Below are 21,361 nucleotides of genomic sequence, written 5' to 3' on the forward strand. Positions count from 1 at the left end.
GGGTCTAACCGCCATGTCTTCGTGAGACGTAGAAGTAGGTGAAGGGATGTTCTCCGCATGTGTGACTCCCACCGTGAAGCATGGAAGAGGAGGTGTGATTGTGTGGGGGTGCTTTGCTGGTGACACTGTCAGTGATTTATTTCGAAATCAAGCCATAAGTGTGCCAGCATGGCTACCACAGCATTCTGCAGCAATACGCCATCCCATCTGGTTTGCGTTTAGTGGGACTATCATTTGTTTTTCAACAGGGCAATTACCCAAAACACACCACCAGACTGTGTAAAAGTTATTTGACCAAGAAGGAGAGTGATGGAGTGCTGCATCAGATGTCCAAACCTCCACAATCACCCATTTGAGATGGTTTGGGATGAGTTGAACCGCAGAGTGAAGCAAACAAGTGCTCAGCATATGTGGGAACTCCTTCAAGACTGTTGGAAAAGCATTCCTAATTACATTTACATTTAAGTCATTTAGCAGACGCTCTTATCCAGAGCGACTTACAAATTGGTGCGTTCACCTTAAGACATCCAGTGGAACAGCCACTTTACAATAGTGCATCTAAATCTTTTAAGGGGGGTGAGAAGGATTACTTTATCCTATCCTAGGTATTCCTGAAAGAGGTGGGGTTTCAGGTGTCTCCGGAAGGTGGTGATTGACTCCGCTGTCCTGGCGTCGTGAGGGAGTTTGTTCCACCATTGGGGGGCCAGAGCAGCGAACAGTTTTGACTGGGCTGCACGGGAACTGTACTTCCTCAGTGGTAGGGAGGCGAGCAGGCCAGAGGTGGATGAACGCAGTGCCCTTGTTTGGGTGTAGGGCCTGATCAGAGCCTGGAGGTACTGAGGTGCCGTTCCCCTCACAGCTCCGTAGGCAAGCACCATGGTCTTGTAGCGGATGCGAGCTTCAACTGGAAGCCAGTGGAGAGAGCGGAGGAGCGGGGTGACGTGAGAGAACTAATGAAGCTGGTTGAGAGAATGCCAAGTGTGTACAAAGCTGTCATCAAGGCAAAGGGTGGAGACTTTGAAGAATCTCAAATATATTTTGATTTGTTAACACGTTTTTTGGTTACTACATGATTCCATATGTGTTATTTCATAGTTTTGTCTTCACTATTATTCTACAATGAAACTTTTGACTGGCACTGTATGTAAAGTGAATAAAACACTAGGCCTATAGGCTATGTCTACACTGCATTGTATGCTTTGAGTAAATCTGAGATGAAAAACATTGTAGGCTATTCCGTTAACTTCCGAAGGGATCTAGTTCTGTATGATGACGAGTGATGGGGTTGATAAACCGGAATTGGAGGATCCTCTATCATCATTTAAATCTTCAGTTTGGGAAACAGTAGCAGCCAAAATGGATTGAACCTAGGTAATCAACTAAATGTTTTGAATTTATTAGAACATGATAAGATGATAGGACATGAATGAACAACATGCATAAATTCTTTGTATTTTCTTCTATTTTCTGAAGAGGCAACAGCGCGGGATTGACCCATCTGTGTGTGATTGTTCTACTGCCACTACAGTGCATTTGGAAAGTATTCAGACCCCTTGACTTTTTCCACATTTTGTTATGTTACAGCCTTATACTAAAATGGATTAAATAAAACGTTTTCCTCATCAATCTACACACAATAACCCATAATGGCAAAGAGAAAACAGGCTTTTAGAAATGTTTGCAAATGTATTGAAAATACTAAAGTATTCATAAGTATTCCGACCCTTTCCTATGAGACTGGAAATTGAGATCAGGTGCATCTTGTTTCCATTTATCATCCTTGAGATGTTTCTACAACTTGATTGGAGTCCACCTGTGGTAAATTCAATTGATTGGACATGACTTGCAAAGTCACACACACGTATGTAAGGTCCCACAGTTGCCAGTGCATGTCAGAGCAAAAAAACAAGCCATGAGGTTGAAGGAATTGTCCGTAGAGCTCAGAGACAGGATTGTGTCAAGGCACAGATCTGGGGAAGGGTACTAAAACATTTCTGCAGCATTGAATGTCCCCAAGAACACTGGCCTCCATCATTTTTAAATGGAAGAAGTTTGAAACCACCAAGACTAGGGCTGTCTTCCCGGCCAAACTGAGCAATCAGGGGAGAAGGACCTTGGTCAGGGAGGTGACCAAGAAACTGATGGTCACTAACAGAGCTCCAGAGTTCCTCTATGGAGATGGGAGAAACTTTCAGAGGGACAACCATCTCTGCAGCACTCCACCAATCAGTTCTTTATGGTAGATTGATCAGACGGAAGCCACCCCTCTGTAAAAGACACATGACATCCTGCTTGGAGTTTGCCAAAAGACATCTAAAGACTCACAGACCATGAGAAACAAGATTCTCTGGTCTGATGAAACCAAGATTGAACTCTTTGGCCTGAATGCCAAGTCTCACGTGTGGAGGAAATCTTGCACCATCCCTACAGTGAAGTATCATGCTGTGGGGATGTTTTTCAGTGGCAGAGACTAAGTCAGGATCGAGGGAAAGATGAACGGAGCAAAGTACAGAGAGATCCTTGATGAAAACCTGCTCCAGAGCGCTCAGGACCTCAGACTGTGGGCGAAGGTTCACCTTCCAACAAGAGAATGACCCTAAGCACACAGCCAAGACAATGCAGGAGTGGCTTTGGGACAAGTCTCTGAATGTCCTTGATTGGCCCAGCCAGAGCCCGGACTTGAACACTATCAAACATCTCTGGAGAGACCTGAAAATAGCTGTACAGCAACTCTCCCCATCCAACTTGACAAAGCTTGAGAGGATCTGCAGAGAAGAATGGGAGAAAGTCCCCAAATACAGGTTTGCCAAGCTTGTAGCTTCATACCCAAGAAAACGCGAGGCTGTAATCGCTGCCAAAGGTGCTTCATAAAGTACTGAGTAAAGGGTCTTAATACTTGTGTAAATGTAGTATTTCATTTCTAAAATCCTGTTTTTGTTTTGTCATTATGGGGTCTTGTGTGTAGGTTGATGAGGGAAATCCATTTTAGAATAAGGCTGTAACGTAAGAAAATGTGGAAAAAGTCAAGGGGTCTGAATACTTTCCAAAATGATGCTCATGACAACGCCTTCTGGTAGATGAAAGGCTTTCCCAAAAACCTTCTAAATTATATGTTAATTACAAAGTAGTCTATGCATACCTGGCTGAATGGTATCATGATTATTTACATAAATCCAGTGGGGATTTGTTCAGCAAACTCTGCAAATCACATGTGTGTTTCAGAAACATCACTAACCAAGCAAGGCTCTTGCTGGTAGCACCTAAATTAAAAGGTATCTACACCCATAAATCTACATTTCTGAGATTCTTCCCAGACCTAAAAAAAAATGTCTCCTGATGTGGTTTAATCATTGTTGTGGACTTAGAACCTCAAAATTAGTTGTTTTTCTTTTTTTTAAAGTGTGATTTAGAAACTGAAAACCTGAAAAACAGGGAAAATCTGAAACATCGAAAACCAAAATGGAGAAAACGGAATAATGCAAAAAATACAAACGGTTTTATAGGACCCTACATCATATGGCTCAAGATCTATTCCTGGGTTAGTTTGACTTCTTTTGCCAAAACAAAAATGAACTACAGTAACTGTTAGCATTTCATTTTCCCACTGTATCGAAACCGAACAGTAACCCCCAAAAACCACAATACGTACTGAACTTTCAGTTTGGTTAACGGTTACACCCCTAGTACTGAACCAACTGTACTGTACTGTACTCTTCTGTGCTGTGCTATGCTGTACTGTACTGTACTATACTCTACTTTTCTTTATTGTATTCTATTTTACTGTCCTGTACTGCACTGTATGGTACTGTACTGTGCTGTCCAAACTCGTGAACCCAACTGTGGTTTGTGACTACTATGATTTTCCATTGTAGCCAATTCAATTGCAAAAATTCCGTTACCAATTTTTTGGGGAAAATCTTTTACCAATTTATTTTAATCACTTAATAGTTCATAAACACAATTTAAATCAGTAAAAACACTAACTAATTGATACGTCTACCTTTACTTGGTACTTCTGTGAACTTTCATTATCCTTTTTTCTCATGAAGGAGAGAAATCAGAAAATATCATAAAGATATGTGGGTTTCTGGTAACGGAATTTTAAGGCACACGGAAATGTTTGTTAAACTTACAGAAGGCAGAAAATGTAAGACCCCCTTTCCATCTGTTTGACCAGAAATCAAAGCCTTTGTTAATTTCTCATTTTTAGGATGGAAAATAGTTGAAAGAGTTATGTGTGCCTTAATTTCTAAAAAATATAGACTATTAGCATTTTCATTTGACACCCAATTTGACATGCTCCTATGAACTTCACGTTGGTGCTCTTGGGTATCTTTACATGGAAATGTCTGTATGTCTAATCACACATTACATCACAGGCAAGTCATGATCACATCAAACACATGGTTTCCATTTGTTTGATACCATTGCATTCACTCCACAAATGAGTGACATCACACTTCAGTGACGCTAAGTGCATCATAACAACGCTAGCCAGCTGTTATCTCCCTTGAGAAAACTGCAAACGTTGTCTTGTTTGGGGGAGTGGATCTGTGACTCTTACAGTAACCAAAATAGAGAGACTAAAATATAAAATAAATCAGGTGGAGTTGGAATTGCACCCCTTACCCAGAACACTCAGCTAGTTGAATGGAATTGAGGATGTTTTCACTATGTGAGGATGTACACATTGCTCAATGTGGTGTAATTGAGTTCACTGCAGCACAATAGCTTGAATACACAGTTGTTATTTTCAGTCAGCTTGTTAGCTGATTTAAGAGGGCACCTACACAGCTGCAATCTTAGCAGAGGGCTATTATACATACAATAATAATAGGAACAGTAAGTTTGAATATTTGAGAGAGTAAATACAAAGACCTTCAGGACAATAAAGTGTTAGGAGATTATATTTTATTTAACTAGGCAAGTCAGTTAAGAACAAATTCTTATTTACAATGATGGCCTTGAAACAGTGGGTTCAGGGACAGAAAACCCGATTTTTGCCTTATCAGCTCAGGGATTCGATTTAGCAACTTTTTGGTTACTGGCCCAATGCTGTAACCACTACGCTACCTGCCACCCCTCAATGAAAGCTTAGAAACCTTAAATAAAGAAAAGTAAAAAATAATTTTGATGTAAACCAATCTCTCTTGTGTGAATTAAACTACTATTTTATATTATTTATATGTTTTTTTAATTTAACCTTTATTTAACTAGGCAAGTTAGTTAAGAACAAATTATTATTTACAATGATGGCCTACCAAAAGGCAAAAGGCCTCCTGCAGGGACGGGGGTTGGGATTAAAAATGTAATTCAATTAAAATATAGGACAAAACACACATCACGACAAGAGAGAAAACACAACACTACATAAAGAGAGACCTAAGACAACAACATAGCATGGCAGCAACACATGACAACACAGCATGGTAGCAATACAACATGACAACAACATGGTAGCAACACAACATGGCAGCAGCACAACATGATAGCAGCACAAAACAGGGTACCAACATTATTGGGCACAGACAACAGCACAAAGGGCAAGAAGGTAGAGACCCCCATACACCACACAAAGCAGCCAGACACTGTGTTTGTAAACTGTTTGTGTCTACACGTTTCTTAGAGTTGCTTACAGTTGGTTAGGGTTTTTCAAAGTAACATATGAAATTAAGTTGACTTTGATGTACCAAGTGTCAGTAGCCTACTTTGTTCTGCCTATTAATCGTACCTAACCACTTTGTTAAATGAGCCCTCTAACTTCTCAACCTTGTCCAATGCAAGTGGATAGAGAACAGAGCACACATCCAGGACCTCTATACCAGGCGGTGTCAGAAGAAGGCCCTAAAAATGGTCTAAGACTCCAGCCACCCAAGTCATAGACTGTTCTCTCTGCTACCGCATGGCAAGTGTTACCGATGCACCAAATCTGGGACCAACAGGACACTGAACAGCTTCTAGCCCCAATCCATAAGACTGCTAAATGGTTTGTTAAATAGTTAACCAAATAGCTACCCGGACTATCTGCATTGACCCTTTTTCACTAACTTTTATGACTCATCACATAAGTTGCTGCTAATGTTTTTCATTTATCATGCTACTGAGTCACTCTATCCCTAGTTATATGTATATATCAGTGGTGGTTGGTGCCGTTTAAGATATATATTTTTTTTTCATGAGCATGGCCTTATTTCTATTACAGCATATTGGACTGTCATTCATATTCCATTCACCCAGCTCAATGTAACATCAATAGGTTTAGGCTACTACATGATTCTTGAATTTTCCCGATACCCATCAAGAGGTTGCTACAATCTAGCATATGAATGAAAGTTTACAAGTCGAGTGAAATTTGAGTAATCAAGGTGACAGATTCAATACCGCATTGCACAATCTTGCCTGCATCTAGCTGATCTACGGTCTAATCATTAGTCTAACCTGTTCAAATGAGATTTTCAATTGGACAAATTCAGATTTGTTTATCCCCGATTCACTCAGTTTGCTTCCGTTTAAGAAACGTGTTTCAACAGAATCGGCGGAATGAATACACCCCTGATCACACGCAAACACAGTTCACTTTCACAGCAGCCACATACATACAACATGATCCCTTTAATTCTTATATAATTCCTTCTGATATCTACATGCTCTCCTCCTCTCTCCCTTTCCCTTCACTTGTGGACTTCAGTGCACAATACCTCAGCTGTCAGTGACCAGGTGAAAAACCTTTCCAAGCCAAACCTTCATATCATAATCGTTAACCGCTACACACAGCCTACGTTGTCACCATATTAGCTAACATCATAGTCAACATAGCTACTAGAACTAACACATTAGTAAACCAGCTACAATCATGCAGTACAGTCAGCATGCAGTTTAGCAGTTACACTGGCGCGCCTCGGAAGCAATAAATGTGGATAGGTAAAATAAAAAGGAGCAGACATTGAATATCCCTTTGAACATGGTGAAGTTATTAATTACACTTTGGATGGTGTATCAATACACCCAATCACTACAAAGATACAGGCATCCCCTCCTAACTCATTTGCCAGAGAGGAAGGAAACTGATCAGGGATTTCACCATGAGGCCAATGGTGATTTTAAAACAGTTACAGAGTTTGGTGGCTGTGCTAGGAGAAAACTGAGGATAGATCATCAACATTGAAGTTACACCATGCCCAAACCGGATGTGCGTGTGTGTGTGTGCGGTATCGTGCACAAATTGATTTTGTCCACCCAAACCAAACGTGATCACGACACGCAGGTTAAAATATCAAAACAAACTCTGAACCAATTATATTTATTGGAGACAGGTCGAAAAGCATGAAACATTTATGGCAATTTATCTAGCTTGCTGTTGCTAGCTAATTTGACCTGGAAAATACACATTGAGTTGTTATTTTACCTGAAATGTACAAGGTCTTCTACTCCGATAATTAATCCACACATAAAATAGTCAACCAAATCGTTTCTAGTCATCTTTCCTCCTTCCAGTCTTCTTCTGCTTTGGACTTTATATGGCAATTGGCAACTAACTTTCATAATAAGGTGTATTACCATAACCGACTTCAGTTCATCTTTCAATTGCCCACGTGGGTATAACCAATGAGGAGATGGGAGAGGCAGGACTTGCAGCGCGTTCTAACCTAAATGACAGAATGAAAAAAAGGAAGCCTGTGCAGAATAAAAAATATTCAAAAACATGCATCCTGTTTGCAATAATGCATTAAAGTAAAATGCAAAAAATGTGGCAAAGAAATGAACTTTATGTCCTGAATACAAAGTGTTACAACACATCACTGAGTACCACTCTTAATATTTTCAAGCATGCTGGTGGCTGCATCATGTTGTGGGTATGTTTGTCATCGGCAAGGACTAGGGAGTTTTTTGGGGATAAATAGGAAGGGAATAGAGCTAAGTACAAGTTAAATCCTAGAGGAAAACCTGGTTCAGTCTTTTTTCCAACAGACACTGTGAGACAAATTCACCTTTCAACAGGACAATAACCTAAAACAGAAAGCCAAATATACACTGGAGTTGCTTACCAAGACGACATTGAATGTTCCTGAGTAGGGTTGTAGGGGGTCATGAAATTTTGTCAGCTGTCATGCAAAAGTCTGCCAGTCTCACGGTAATTGATCGTTAGTTAACATAAACAAGTTTAGCATCTCCAGGCCTCCATGCAGACAAGCTGCTAATGTGCGCCTTTGGAATATCTACATTTAAAAAAGTCCAATAAATTAATTTATCTCAATAAATCCATCATTAATTTTAGTCAGGTCTAAAGAAATATTATTATATGAAGAAAATATATTTCAGAAGAACAGAATATGAGTTGGCCTATTGTATGTTATCTGGCTATGTGCTATGCCATAGGCTGTAGACTTGTTCATTTAGCTGACAATACAGTGCCTTGCAAAAGTATTCACCCCCCTTGGCATTTTTCCTTTTTTTTTGCATTACAACCTGGAATTAAAATGTATTTTTTATTTGGAATTCATGTAATGGACATATACAAAATATTCCAAATTGGTGAAGTGAAATGAAAATAAAAAACTTGTTTCAAAAAATTCTAAAAAATAAACAACGGAAAAGTGGAGGGTGCATATGTATTCACCCCCTTTGCTATGAAGCCCCTAAATAAGATCTGGTGCAACCAATTACCTTCAGTAGTCACATAATTAGTTAAATAAAGTCCACCTGTGTGCAATCTAAGTGTCACATGATCTGTCACATGATCTCAGTAGATCTGTTCGGTTCCTGTTCTGAAAGGCCCCAGAGTCTGCAACACTACTAAGCAAGGGGCACCACCAAGCAAGCGACACCATGAAGACCAATGATCTCTCCAAACAGGTCAGGGACAGAGTTGTGGAGAAGTACAGATCAGGGTTGGGTTATAAAAAATATCTGAAACTTTGAAAATCCCACGGAGCACCATTAAATACATTAATAAAAAATGGAAAGAATCTGGCACCAAAACAAACCTGCCAAGAGAGGCCCCCCCACCAAAACGCATGGACCAAACAAGGAGGGCATTAATCAGAGAAGCAACAAAGAAACCAAAGATAATGCTGAAGGAGCTGCAAAGCTCCACAGCTGAAATTGGAGTATCTGTCCATAGGACCACTTTAAGCCGTAAACTCCACAGAGTTTGGCTTTACGGAAGAGTGGCCAGAAAAAAGTCATTGCTTAATGAAAAAAATAAGCAAGCACATTTGGTGTTCGACAAACGGCATGCGGGAGACTCCCCAAACATATGGAAGAAGGTACTCTGGTTAGATGAGACTAAAATTGAGCTTATTGGCCATCAAGGAAAACATTATGTCTGGCGCAAACCCAACACCTCTCATCACCCTGAGAACATCATTCCCACAGTGAAGCATGTGGCAGCATCATGCTGTGGGGATGTTTTTCATCGGCAGGGACTGGGTCAGAATTGAAGGAATGATGGATGGTGCTAAATACAGGGAAATTCTTGAGGGAAACCTGTTTCATTCTTCAAGAGATTTGAGACTGGGACGAAGGTTCACCTTCCAGCAGGTCAATTACCATAAGCATACTGCTAAAGCAACACTTGAATGGTTTAAGGGGAAACATTTAAATGCCTTGGAATGGCCTTGTCAAAGCCCAGACCTCAATCCGATTGAGAATCTGTGGTATGATGTAAAGATTGCTGTACACCCGCGGAATCCATCCGACTTGAAGGAGCTGGAGCAGTTTTGCCTTGAAGAATGGGCAAAAATCCCAGTGGCTAGATGTGCCAAGCTTATAGAGACATACCCTAAGAGACTTGCAGCTGTAATTGCTGCAAAAGGTGGCTCTACAAAGTATTGACTTTGGGGGTGAATAGTTATGCAATCAAGTTTTCAGTTTTTTTGTCTTATTTCTTGTTTGTTTCACCCCAAAAATTGTTTTGTATCTTCAAAGTGGTAGGCATGTTGTGTAAATCAAATCATACAAACCCGCAAAAAATCCATTTTAATTCCAGATTGTAATGCAACAAAATAGTAAAAATGCCAAGGGCGTGGATACTTTTGCAAGCCATTGTATATGCTTATAAGTCCAATGCCATTATTTTATATTATATGATTTTATAGGAAGAAGAATAAAATGTTCCTCATCAATCAACACACAATACCCCATAATGACAAAGCGGAAACAGGTTTTTAGAAATGTTTGCAAATGTATAATTATTTTTTTTTTAAACAGAAAAACCGTATTTACATAAGTATTCAGACGAAATTAAGTTCAGCTGCAGCCTTTTTCCATTGATCATCCTTGAGATGTTTCTACAACTGAATTGGAAATTCAATTGATTGGGCATGATTTGGAAAGGCCCACACCTGTCTATAAGGTTCCACAGTTAACAGTGCATGTCAGAGCAAAAACCAAGCCATGAGGTCGAAGGAATTGTCCGTAGAGCTCAGAGACAGGATTGTGTACAGGCACAGATCTGGGGAAGGGTACCAAAAATGTCTGCAGCATTGAAGGTCCCCAAGAACACAGTGGCCTCCATCATTCTTAAATGGAAGAAGTTTGGAACCACCAAGACTCTTCCTAGAGCTGGTCCCTCAGCCAAACTGAGCAATCAGGGGAGAAGGACCTTGGTCAGTGAGGTGACTAAGAACCTCTTAAACTCTTACATAGAGCCAAATGAACTTCTTTCAGGGCTGTCGATGTGTCGGCTTGGGGGGGGGGGGGGGGGATATACACGACTGTGATTATGATCGAAGAGAATTCTCTTGGTAGATAATGCGGTCGGCATTTGATTGTAAGGAATTCTAGGTCAGGTGAACAAAAGGACTTGAGTTCCTGTATGTTGTTATGATCACACCACGTCTCGTTAATCATAAGGCATACACACCCGCCCTTCTTCTTACCAGAGAGATGTTTGTTTCTGTCGGCGCGATGCGTGAAGAAACCAGGTGGCTGTACCGACTCTGATAACGTATCACGAGTGAGCCATGTTTCCGTGAAACAAAGAACGTTACCATCTCTGATGTCTCTCTGGAAGGCAACCCTTGCTCGGATTTCGTCTACCTTGTTGTCAAGAGACTGGACATTGGCGAGTAGTATGTTCGGGATCGGTGCGCAATGTGCCCGTCTACGGTGCCTGATCAGAAGACCGCTCCGTCTGCCCCTTCTGCGTCGCCTTTGTTTTGGGTCTTTGGCTGGGATCTGATCCATTGTCCTGGGTGGTAGACCAAACAGAGGATCCACTTCGGGAAAGTCGTATTCCTGGTCTTAATGTTGGTGAGTTGACGTTGCTCTTATATCCAATAGTTCCTCCCAACTGTATGTAATAAAACTTAAGATTTCCTGGGGTAACAATGTAAGAAATAACACATAGAAAAACAAAATACTGCATAGTTTCCTAGAAACGCGAAGCGAGGCGGCGCAGGAGGTTATACCGTATTCTATCTATTTCATCTTAGCCTATGCCGGTCTGTCATTGCTCATCCATATATTTATATTTATATATTCTTAATCAATTCCTTTACTTAGATATGTGTATTAGGTATCTGTTTTGGAATTGTTAGATATTACTTGTTAGATATTGCTGCACTGTCGGAACTAGAAGTATAAGCATTTCGCTACACTCGCAATAACATCTGCTAAGCATGTGTATGTGACCAATACAATTTGATTTGATTTGGATTTTATGTTTTTCAGCAGCAGGGACTGGGAGACTAGTCAGGATTGAGGAAAAGATGAACGGAGCAAAGTACAGAGAGATCCTTGATGAAAACCTGCTCCAGAGCTCTCAAAACCCCAGACTGGTGTGAAGGTCAACCTTCCAACAGGACAACAACCTTAAGCCCACAGTCAAGACAACGCAGGAGTGGAATCGGGACACGTCTCTGAATGTCCTTGAGTGACCCAGCCAGAGCCTGGACTTGAACCCGATCGAAAATCTCTGGAGAGACCTGAAAATACCTGTCCAGTGAAGCTCCCTTTTCAACCTTACAGAGCTTGAGAGGATTTGCAGAGAAAATGGGAGAAACTCTCAAAATACAGGTTTGCCAAGCTTGTAGCTTCATACCCAAGAAAACTCGAGGCTGTCATCGAGGCTGTAATCGCTGCCAAACATGCATCAAGAAAGTACTTATGTAAATGTGACATTTCCGTTTTTTTATACAGTTGCAAAAGTGCCTATAAACCATTTTTTGCTCTGTTATTATGGGGTATTGTGTGTAGATCGTTTCCAAATGCACTATATATTTAGAGTTATTTGGCAACGTTAGTTGTGAAAAACAAAACATATATGGTCTGAATGATGCTACTATGGGCTATTGATAATTTGAGAAAGTCAGAAAAAAAAGCTTGTGCTTTGTTCCTTGCCCTCAGGCTGCACAGATGTTTTCTCATCAAGTGATCATATTTTCACCCATCAGGCTATTCTGAATTTAATCTTGTCTTTGGTAATATGTCATCTGAATGCACTCCAACATCAAATGGAGGCCGCAGGTCCGTTTTTCTATTAATTTGGGAAACCAAGTTAAATCTGTTCGGGAACATCGATAATAGCATGTTTTCGCAATGAAAAAATGTCACTATTGACTGCCCGTCTGCGTGCTCGTGGAAGGAATAAAGGTGAACGAAGGAATACTGTAAAGGAGAGAGAGGAGAAGATGGAAACGCGCGATGGTGAGATATTCTGTGGCTAAAGGTGTCTGTCCATTAATTATGAAAATATACTAATTTCCCTAGTAGGCTATTCAAAATCAAATTCACTATCATTTCTAATTGTAAACCGCCCTACACAATCAATGAACTAACAGTATCCCCTAGGGCTGGCTGTTCTCTCTCAGACTCTTGGATAGAAATGTTGGAGTGTAGCGTAAGGTAACCAATCCATCCAATGTGAATAATAATACAGTCCACACTCAAGGCGAATACTCACATTTGTTTACTTTTGGAGTAAAGGATAGACCAAGTTTGTAGCAAAGACATCTTAAAGCAGTTTTGTTGTGTGCTTTTCTGATATGCGTAATATGTTGTAGGTTATGTATTGTGTAACAGCATCACAATAATCATTTGAATTAATGTTTTTCTTTCGTGCTTGGGCTCACAAGTCTATGCATATGCATAAGCTCCAATAGGCTATGCATGAGGTGTATTTAATTAATCATCACCTTAGAAAGCGCTGTCCATTTCGTTTTGTTGTGTTAGACTTTGAAACAACATCCGCAACCACCATGTTTTTCACTCAGTTGCAAACTGCTTTCGAACTTTCTTCAAATTGATCATCACAGTGAGGTGAGTTTTTAAAGCATGATACTTTTGCTTTGATGTCAGAGTGGTTAGAGGGACAATAGAGCACTGAGTACCAGGCCACTAACAACCCGATGGTGGTTAGGGTACTATCAATGCATGTCCTGAGTGCATAAGAGATTACCTTAACTTGCGTGGAATTTTACTGCGGTCATGACTCCCGGTGTGATGGTAATACTGTCAATGCAACAGCCCTATTCTTATGTGGCCTAGTTACAGTTTTGACATAAATTGGCTTGAAAATCTATGGCAAGACTTGAAAATGCCTGTCTAGCAATGATCAACAACCAACTTCACAGATCTTGAAGAATTGTTAAAGAATATTGTGCAAATATTGTACAATCCAGGTGTGCAAAGCTCATAGAGATTTACCCAGAAAGACTCACAGCTATAATTGCTGCCAAATGTATTGACATGTAGTGGCTAGGGTTCATTATTCTAAATGGCCACTTCTATAAACACCTAAATACAGGTTTGGTTCCTTATGGGTTTCCATAGATGTGGCATTTTATCATCTGGAACCTTAGCGACTACATAAGTAGAAAACTATAGCTCTACTAGGTGTCTTCCATCAAGCGCCATCACCTGTTCTAATGAGTTACTGACACCATTTTTACCCATAACCCCTCATTCTCTATTCTTACAGGTCAACCATAGGTGTCCACCTGGTGTCACAATAGCATCCATAAAAGGCTTCTAATATACATACTGTATTTAACATAATGAACAGTTTACATACATTCCTCTACAATAATAAGCATTCTCAATAGATTTCTATATCTTTCATAAATCAATCAACCCAAATAAGTTGCTAACATCGAAACGGTTCTAACACTCACGTAAATGAGATATTTCTGTATTTCATCTTCAATAAATGTGCTAACATTTCTTTATGGGGTAATGTGTGTAGATGAGTGAGGGATTTAAATCAATGTAATCCATTTTTAATTCAGGCTGTAACACAACAAAATGTGGAATATGTAAATGGTATTTGAATACTTTCTGAAGGCACTGTTTGTCAGGTTACTGAGTTAGCCCGAGCATTGACACCTCGTGGTAGAGATCAAGCCCTCTGGTCACAGATGTTCCTGTAGGATTGATAGAAATGCTGTCACGCTCAAGATCAGATCACTGCCATTGAAGTGAAGGGTAAGACAGAACGACACGTTTTTAAACTTGCCGGTCCAATTGATCAGCTTCATTTTTCAGTTTACCACCCCTTCATCCCTGTCTGTGAGGAATTATAACAACCCAGTAAAAAATTCAAATATTCAACTTGACCTTTTAAATATGAGGAAACGTAATCATCACCATCTGTTGTTGCACCACTGCTTGAAACTCCCCGCTTAATAAGTGGCTTCACAGGGAAGAGATTTAGCATGTTTATATTTCAGAGCCATAAAAGTCCAAAATTCTCCAGAGTAAATATGAGTCTGTCAAGCAGTGATGTCTGACGTGTGTGTGTGTGTTTGTCCCAGTGTCCCCTGCAGCGGAGCGTCTCCGCTATATCCTGGGAGAGGATGATGACATGCCCAACCCCACCCTCTTCACTGAGATGGACACGCTGCAGCAGGACGGGGACGAGCTGGAGTGGAAAGAGTCTGCTAGGTGACTTCTGAACCATAGATTACACACACACAGACATACAGAAGCATAATAGAAACGCACGCCAAAAGCCAGCCGTGACAGCCAATATCAAGTCTGTCAAGATCGTGCCAAGAAGTTGACGGTCTATGTTATAGTTATAGCTATGAACTTCTGAGTCACCTGTATTGTAGACTCATTTATATTTTAACGTGCGTATGGTGATTCCAAAAGTACATTTCATAGAACAAATTATCCCATTCCTTTAGCATCGACATTCCAGAACCCACCAATTTTGTCATGCATTTCATGTTTATTATGAATGTCTGATTGTTAGCATGTGTCATTCCCAAGACAAGCAGTCAGTGTTTACATCATACCAGTTTTGACGTGAGTGATTTGTCCCTTCCAACTCATGCCCTCTTTCTGACCTGGGGTCCAGGTGGGTGAAGTTTGAGGAGAAGGTAGAGGACGGAGGGGAGAGGTGGAGCAAGCCCCATGTGTCCACCCTGTCCCTGCACAGTCTGTTTGAGCTCAGGACCTGTCTACAGACCGGCACTGTGGTGCTGGATCTGGAGGGATACTCACTGCCTCAGATAGTTGGTGAGCATCACAAATTCCCCTTTACAGAGCACTAATGCATGTGTAGCCGATGTGAAATGGCTAGCTAGTTAGCGGTGGTGCGCGCTAATAGCGTTTCAGTCAGTGACGTCACTTGCTCTGAGACCTTGAAGTAGTGGTTCCCCTTGCTCTGCAAGGGCCGCGGCTTTTATGGAGCGATGGGTAACGATGCTTCGAGGGTGACTGTTGATGTGTGCAGAGCGTCCCTGGGTCGCGCCCAGGTCGGGGCGAGGGGACGGACGTAAAGTCTATACTGTTACACATGCCAAATAAGTGTTGTGTGATTCTTACCTAATGTTTAGAGATAGTACTGTTAACAATTTCAAGTCTCTGTCACAAATGACAAGGAGAGTTTTTCCCCTTCTAAGAACAGTTAGCCTAGTGTGTGCAGTGTATTTCAGTGAGGCTAGCAGCATCCAGTAGTTGACAGGAAAGGCATTATGGTACCAACAAGGAAATTAACTGTTGGTTGTGAGTGATACTACAAACAGTACTAAGACAACGTTCTCCTGCAGATGAAATCATTGAGCGGCAGATAGACGAGGGCATGTTGTCTCCTGACCTGAGAGAGAAGATCAGCTTTGTCCTCCTGAGGAAGCACAGGCACCAGACCAAAAAGCCCATCCACCGCTCTCTGGCTGACATGGGCAAGGCCAGCGGTGGTGGTGCCCGTGAGTGTCCCTCTGCTCTATGGTCAAGAATGGCCATCGGTATCCCTATACACATTATAGTACTGCCGAAAGTTTAAATTTGTAGCCTACGTATACACATAAATATATATATTATACCCACTGCACAGGCTTTCTTACACTTTCTTTAATTGCAAATTATCAACCACAAAAAATGTATGCAGTCCTCTCAGTTTTATTCAGTTGAATTAAATAAACTTTATCCCCAAGGATAAATTATAGTCTATCTTCTTAAACAGTCTCCTGTCTTCCTTACTTGAATTTCCTCCTCAGCTCGTAGTCCAGGGGCAGCGGCCGCATTCAACCGCTCCACAGAGGACCTACGCATGAAATCAGGAGGCTATGGTCGTCTGCGTGAGTCTCTCTCTCATCATCTTTCTAGAGCCTGTCTGTTTCTTTTTCTCTTTCTATCACGCTCTCTTCCTGTGACTTCTTGTATCGCTCTTAAAGATGCACTCTGCTAAAATTCTAATAGTTTGCTTAATTTCAGTTTATATTACAAAACAAGCAAGGATAGTGTAGAGAATCATTGTTCCATCTAAACCCTATGAAATATATTTTCCATAACTGAAAATATAGTATTTTCACCTGTTTGAAGCTGGTGTACAAAACCAAAAGTAAAAGACGCAAAAACAAAACTTAAGAACGGGAAGCATATAGCATATAGAAACTTGCTTTCAATGAGATTAACAGATCTAGAACATACATTTCTATGTGAATTTGGTCGGGTCACCCAAAAAGTGACATATTGCAGCTTTTAATATCAAATTATTTGCCGCTCTCTTTTTAGATGTGTTTGAAGCGATATAAAATACTACAGGGTTCTCCCTAAAGAATGTACGAGAGGCGTAAAAAATATACAGTACCAGTCAAAAGTTTGGACACACCTACTCATTCTAAGGGTTTTCTTTATTTTTTACTATTTTCTACATTGTAGAATAATAGTGAAGACATCAAAACTATGAAATAACACAGAATCATGTAGTAACCAAGAAAGTGTGAAACAAATCAAAATATATGTTATATTTTATATTCTTCAAGGTAGCCACCCTTTGCCTTGATGACAGCTTGGCACACTCTTGGCATTCTCTTAACCAGCTTCACCTGGAATGCGTTTCAATTAACAGGTGTCCCTTGTTAAAAGTTCATTTGTGGAATTTCTTTCCTTAATCTGTTTGAGCCAATCAGTTGTTTTGTGACAAGGTAGGTCACAACACAACAACACACAAATAGATTGGTCTTTACCCTATTTGGTAAAGACCAAGTCCATATTATGGCAAGAACAGCTTAAATAAGCAAAGTAAAACGACAGTCAATCATTACTTTAAGACAAGAAGAACTTTGAAAGTTTCCTCTAGTGCAGTCGCAAAAAACATCAAGCGCTATGATAAAACTGGCTCTCATGAGGACCACCACAGGAAAGGAAGACCCAGAGTTACCTCTGCTGCACCTCAGATTGCAGTCCAAATAAATGCTTCACAGAGTTCAAGTAACAGACATATCTCAACATCAACTGTTCAGAGAAGACTGTGTGAATCAGGCCTTCATGGTCGAATTGCTGCAAAGAAACCATTACTAAAGGACACCAATAAGAAGAATAAACTTGCTTGGGCCAAGAAACACGAGCAATGGACATTAGATCGGTGGAAATCTGTCCTTTGATCTTATGAGTCCAAATTTGAGATTTTTGGTTCCAACCTCTGTGTCTTTGTGAGATGCGGAGTAGAATGGATGATCTCCGCATGTGTGATTTCCACTGTGAAGCATGGAGGAGGAGGTGTGATGGTGTGGGGGTGCTTTGCTGGTGACATAGTCAGTGATTTATTTAGAATTCAAGGCACACTTAAACAGCATGGCTACCACAGCATTCTGCAGCAATACTTCATCCCATCTGGTTTGCGCTTAGTGGGATTATCATTTGTTTTTCAACAGGACAATGACCCAAAACACACCTCCAGGCTGTGTAAGGACATTTTGACCAAGAAGGAGAGTGATGGAGTGCTGCATCAGATCGATCACCTGGCCTCCGCAATCACCCAACCTAAACCCAGTTGAGATGGTTTGGGATGAGTTGGGCCGCAGAGTGAAGGAAATGCAGCCAAAAAGTGCTCAGCATATGTGGGAACTCCTTCAAGACTGTTGGAAAAGCATTCCAGGTGAAGCTGGTTGAGAGAATGCCAAGAGTGTGCAAAGCTGCCGTCAAGGCAAAGGGTGGCTACTTTGAAGAATCTAAAATATTACATATATTTTGATTTGTTTAACACTTTTTTGGTGACAACATGATTCCATATGTGTTATTTCATAGTTTTGATGTCTTCGCTATTATTCTAAAATGTAGAAAATAGTACAAATAAACAAAAACCCTTGAATGAGTAGGCGTGTCCACACTTTTGACTGGTACTGTATTTTAATTTGATTTGTTATCATATAAGGCCATCTTTTGCTCTAGATTACAGGAAATTGCAGTTACAGGTGTTAAAAAATTAAAAAACCTCGGAGTCCAAAGGGGGACATTGACCCCTCCTGGCCTCCTCCCCAGCAATACTCAGCAGCACCTGCTTGTTAAAAAAAATCCAGAGGAGAAGTGATAATTTGTAATCCTCTTCAGGTCATGAATTCATTTCATTTGAAGAAGAAAAACTCAGTTGATTTGCACGTGTCTTTGATACATAGAACACTCTCCATATCCTCAACATTGATATGATCAATTGTTCATATGTACTGTGTTGCTTTACAGGTCATGCCCATAGTAGGAGTATGAATGACATTGCAGACACTCTGAGCACAGACCAGGTGACCCACTAATGCAACATTACAACTCAGCAGGCTCAATTCATTCAAACATCCTTGCAGAGCGAAACTGCAGGTTTTACAGAATTATTGTCATAAAATAATTTAGGTCTTATAATTTAAGTTAATTTAGGGTAGTTACATTACTTAAAATGTGCACTTCCTCTGTGCAGAAATTATATTAGTTTTCCGCAACGATGTTTGATTGAATTGCAACCAGAGTGTTTGTAGGAATTCATATTCCTTCTTTTGCAATGGCAAAACGTGTTGAGTTTGTGTATACATACAGTATGTGTTTGTGCCAAATTTTCAATATCCATTTAACCAGTAAATGTGCTGAATTTTACATGTACATTTTAATTAAGTGTGGCAAGCAGCTGTATGCTGCAGAGGATTTGTATTGCAGTTTTATTTCATTGTTGCCATGGGAACCCGATGAGAGTCAGCATTGTTGTAATTCTCATAAAATATTTGATTGGGTTCGTTTTAAGTGTTGGTGTCACAGAGCAGTTGGGAGCAGGCTGCTTCACAATTCAGTCTTTTCTTAGGGTGATTTAAAAGGAGAATTTAAATCCAGTGAGACAGACGGTCTCTCTTTAATTCCATTGTTAGCAGGGTTATTATGCTGTGAATGATGGAGGATGGGTCAGGCATGTTGTGCTAAGCATTGGGTTAAAACGGATGCCTCTGACAATATTTATGCCCAAATAATTGTCTTGAGATAATGTTCTGGACAAATACGTCGAGTTTAACTCAGTAGATATGCAAATTAATACATCTCTGGGTACTTGACTGTTTCTGCATCTATTTGGCTAGCGTAACGCAAAAACAGACTGGCTTCCAGGCTATCCCAATGTTTTTAAACTACCCTCACTGTTTAGTCTATGGTTGAGTGGTTTATACTACACGTAGGGGCATACATACATGCAGTAAATCATGTACCAGTGTGCTAGTGATACCATTGGCCACGTTTCCTTCACACATTCAAGTCCCAGGCTACATTAATTAGAATTGACGCTCAGAGACCAATTTTGTTATCCAGCAAAAACATATGCTGCCAGAAGAGTTGTGAGGTGAAATGTAATTATGTTTTTCAAACAGATCATGGAGTGGATAGATAGAAGCCTAAAGGCATTGTTAGAGCACAATGACAATGTCAAGAAGGATAAATCTATTATATGCACATAATGTATGGTTTCACTGTCATATTTGAATAATTCATTAGTGTCATATAGTGATATTTATCTGGGTATATAAAAAAACTAGGACTTGAACTTGAAGATATGATGCAATTTCACCTCAAATGTGTTTTGTCAGTTATGCTGACAAGAAATCCAGTGTCCATACCATACAGTATATGCCATGATGTATCAACTATTTTTGACTCCCTCCCTCCCCCCTCCCTCCATAGCTAAGGAATAAGTTCATGAAAAAGATCCCTAGAGATGCTGAGGCATCAAATGTGCTAGTGGGTGAGGTGGACTTCCTGGATAAACCCTTTGTAGCCTTTGTCCGCCTGGCACAGGCCACCACTCTGGGAGGACTTACAGAGGTTCCTGTGCCCACCAGGTAATGGCTCTCTGCCTGCCTGTCTGACACATTACCATGTCTATTCATATTACCCTTTACTCCTCTCTGTCTGTCTATCTGTGTGTTTCTCTCGCTCGCTCTCTCTTCTTGTCTGTCTCTCGTCTTTTTCTCCGTATTTGTTCTTATACCCATGCAAATGTATTTTGTGAGCCCTAAACCATTTTTGAGGTGTCTATTTTATCCACACTACCTAATCTAACCTTGGTTGAATGCACTGACTGTAAGTCGCACTGGATAAGTTTCTGCTAAATGACAAAAATGTACAAAATGTGGTCTGTGGTCTAACATACTTTACACATACTGTAAATAGTTGCTGCCTTACTTTCTCCTTTGCGTCTCTTCTTATGCCCAAGCGAGCACATATTTTGCCATTTTGTGAGCCGTTGTTGAGGTACCTTTTTTCCCCACACTACCACAGATTCCTGTTTATTCTGTTGGGGCCCACAGGAAAAGCCAAGTCCTATAATCAGATCGGTCGAGCCATAGCTACTCTAATGGTGGATGACGTAAGTGTCTGTCATTGCTTCCTTTTTTTTTCTTGAATACAGATGACATGGAAATACAGGCTTGATTGTCTGGCAACTTGAGTCAGCCAAAAATGTGTGGACTTCACATACTGATAATGAGGCCACCATGGCTTGCTGTTGGTAACGGTCAGCCTCTCCTGTCACCATCATGGGGAAAAAACATTGAATGTCAGACAGGCAACAGCCTGTTATTTCACCATAAAATACAGGTGTTTTAAACAGAGTCCCACCATGGTCATAAATTAGGAACAGTTCCCAGGGTTTGTATCCCATTACTAATAGTAA

General features: G+C 40.5%; 1 protein-coding gene across 1 annotated transcript in view; it reads left to right on the forward strand.

Moving 5' to 3' along the window:
* Nucleotides 1-21,361, forward strand: part of LOC115111790 (electrogenic sodium bicarbonate cotransporter 4-like) — a 64,428-nt gene that overhangs the window by 19,235 nt on the left and 23,832 nt on the right. Inside the window, 7 exon segments of the mRNA XM_029638221.2 lie at nt 14,754-14,883; nt 15,302-15,462; nt 15,996-16,151; nt 16,443-16,523; nt 18,907-18,962; nt 20,371-20,528; nt 20,968-21,055. Coding sequence (XP_029494081.2) covers nt 14,754-14,883; nt 15,302-15,462; nt 15,996-16,151; nt 16,443-16,523; nt 18,907-18,962; nt 20,371-20,528; nt 20,968-21,055 — 830 coding nt within the window.

Source organism: Oncorhynchus nerka, linkage group LG27 (genome assembly GCF_034236695.1).
Source record: "Oncorhynchus nerka isolate Pitt River linkage group LG27, Oner_Uvic_2.0, whole genome shotgun sequence".
NCBI classification, from domain to species: Eukaryota; Metazoa; Chordata; class Actinopteri; order Salmoniformes; family Salmonidae; genus Oncorhynchus; species Oncorhynchus nerka.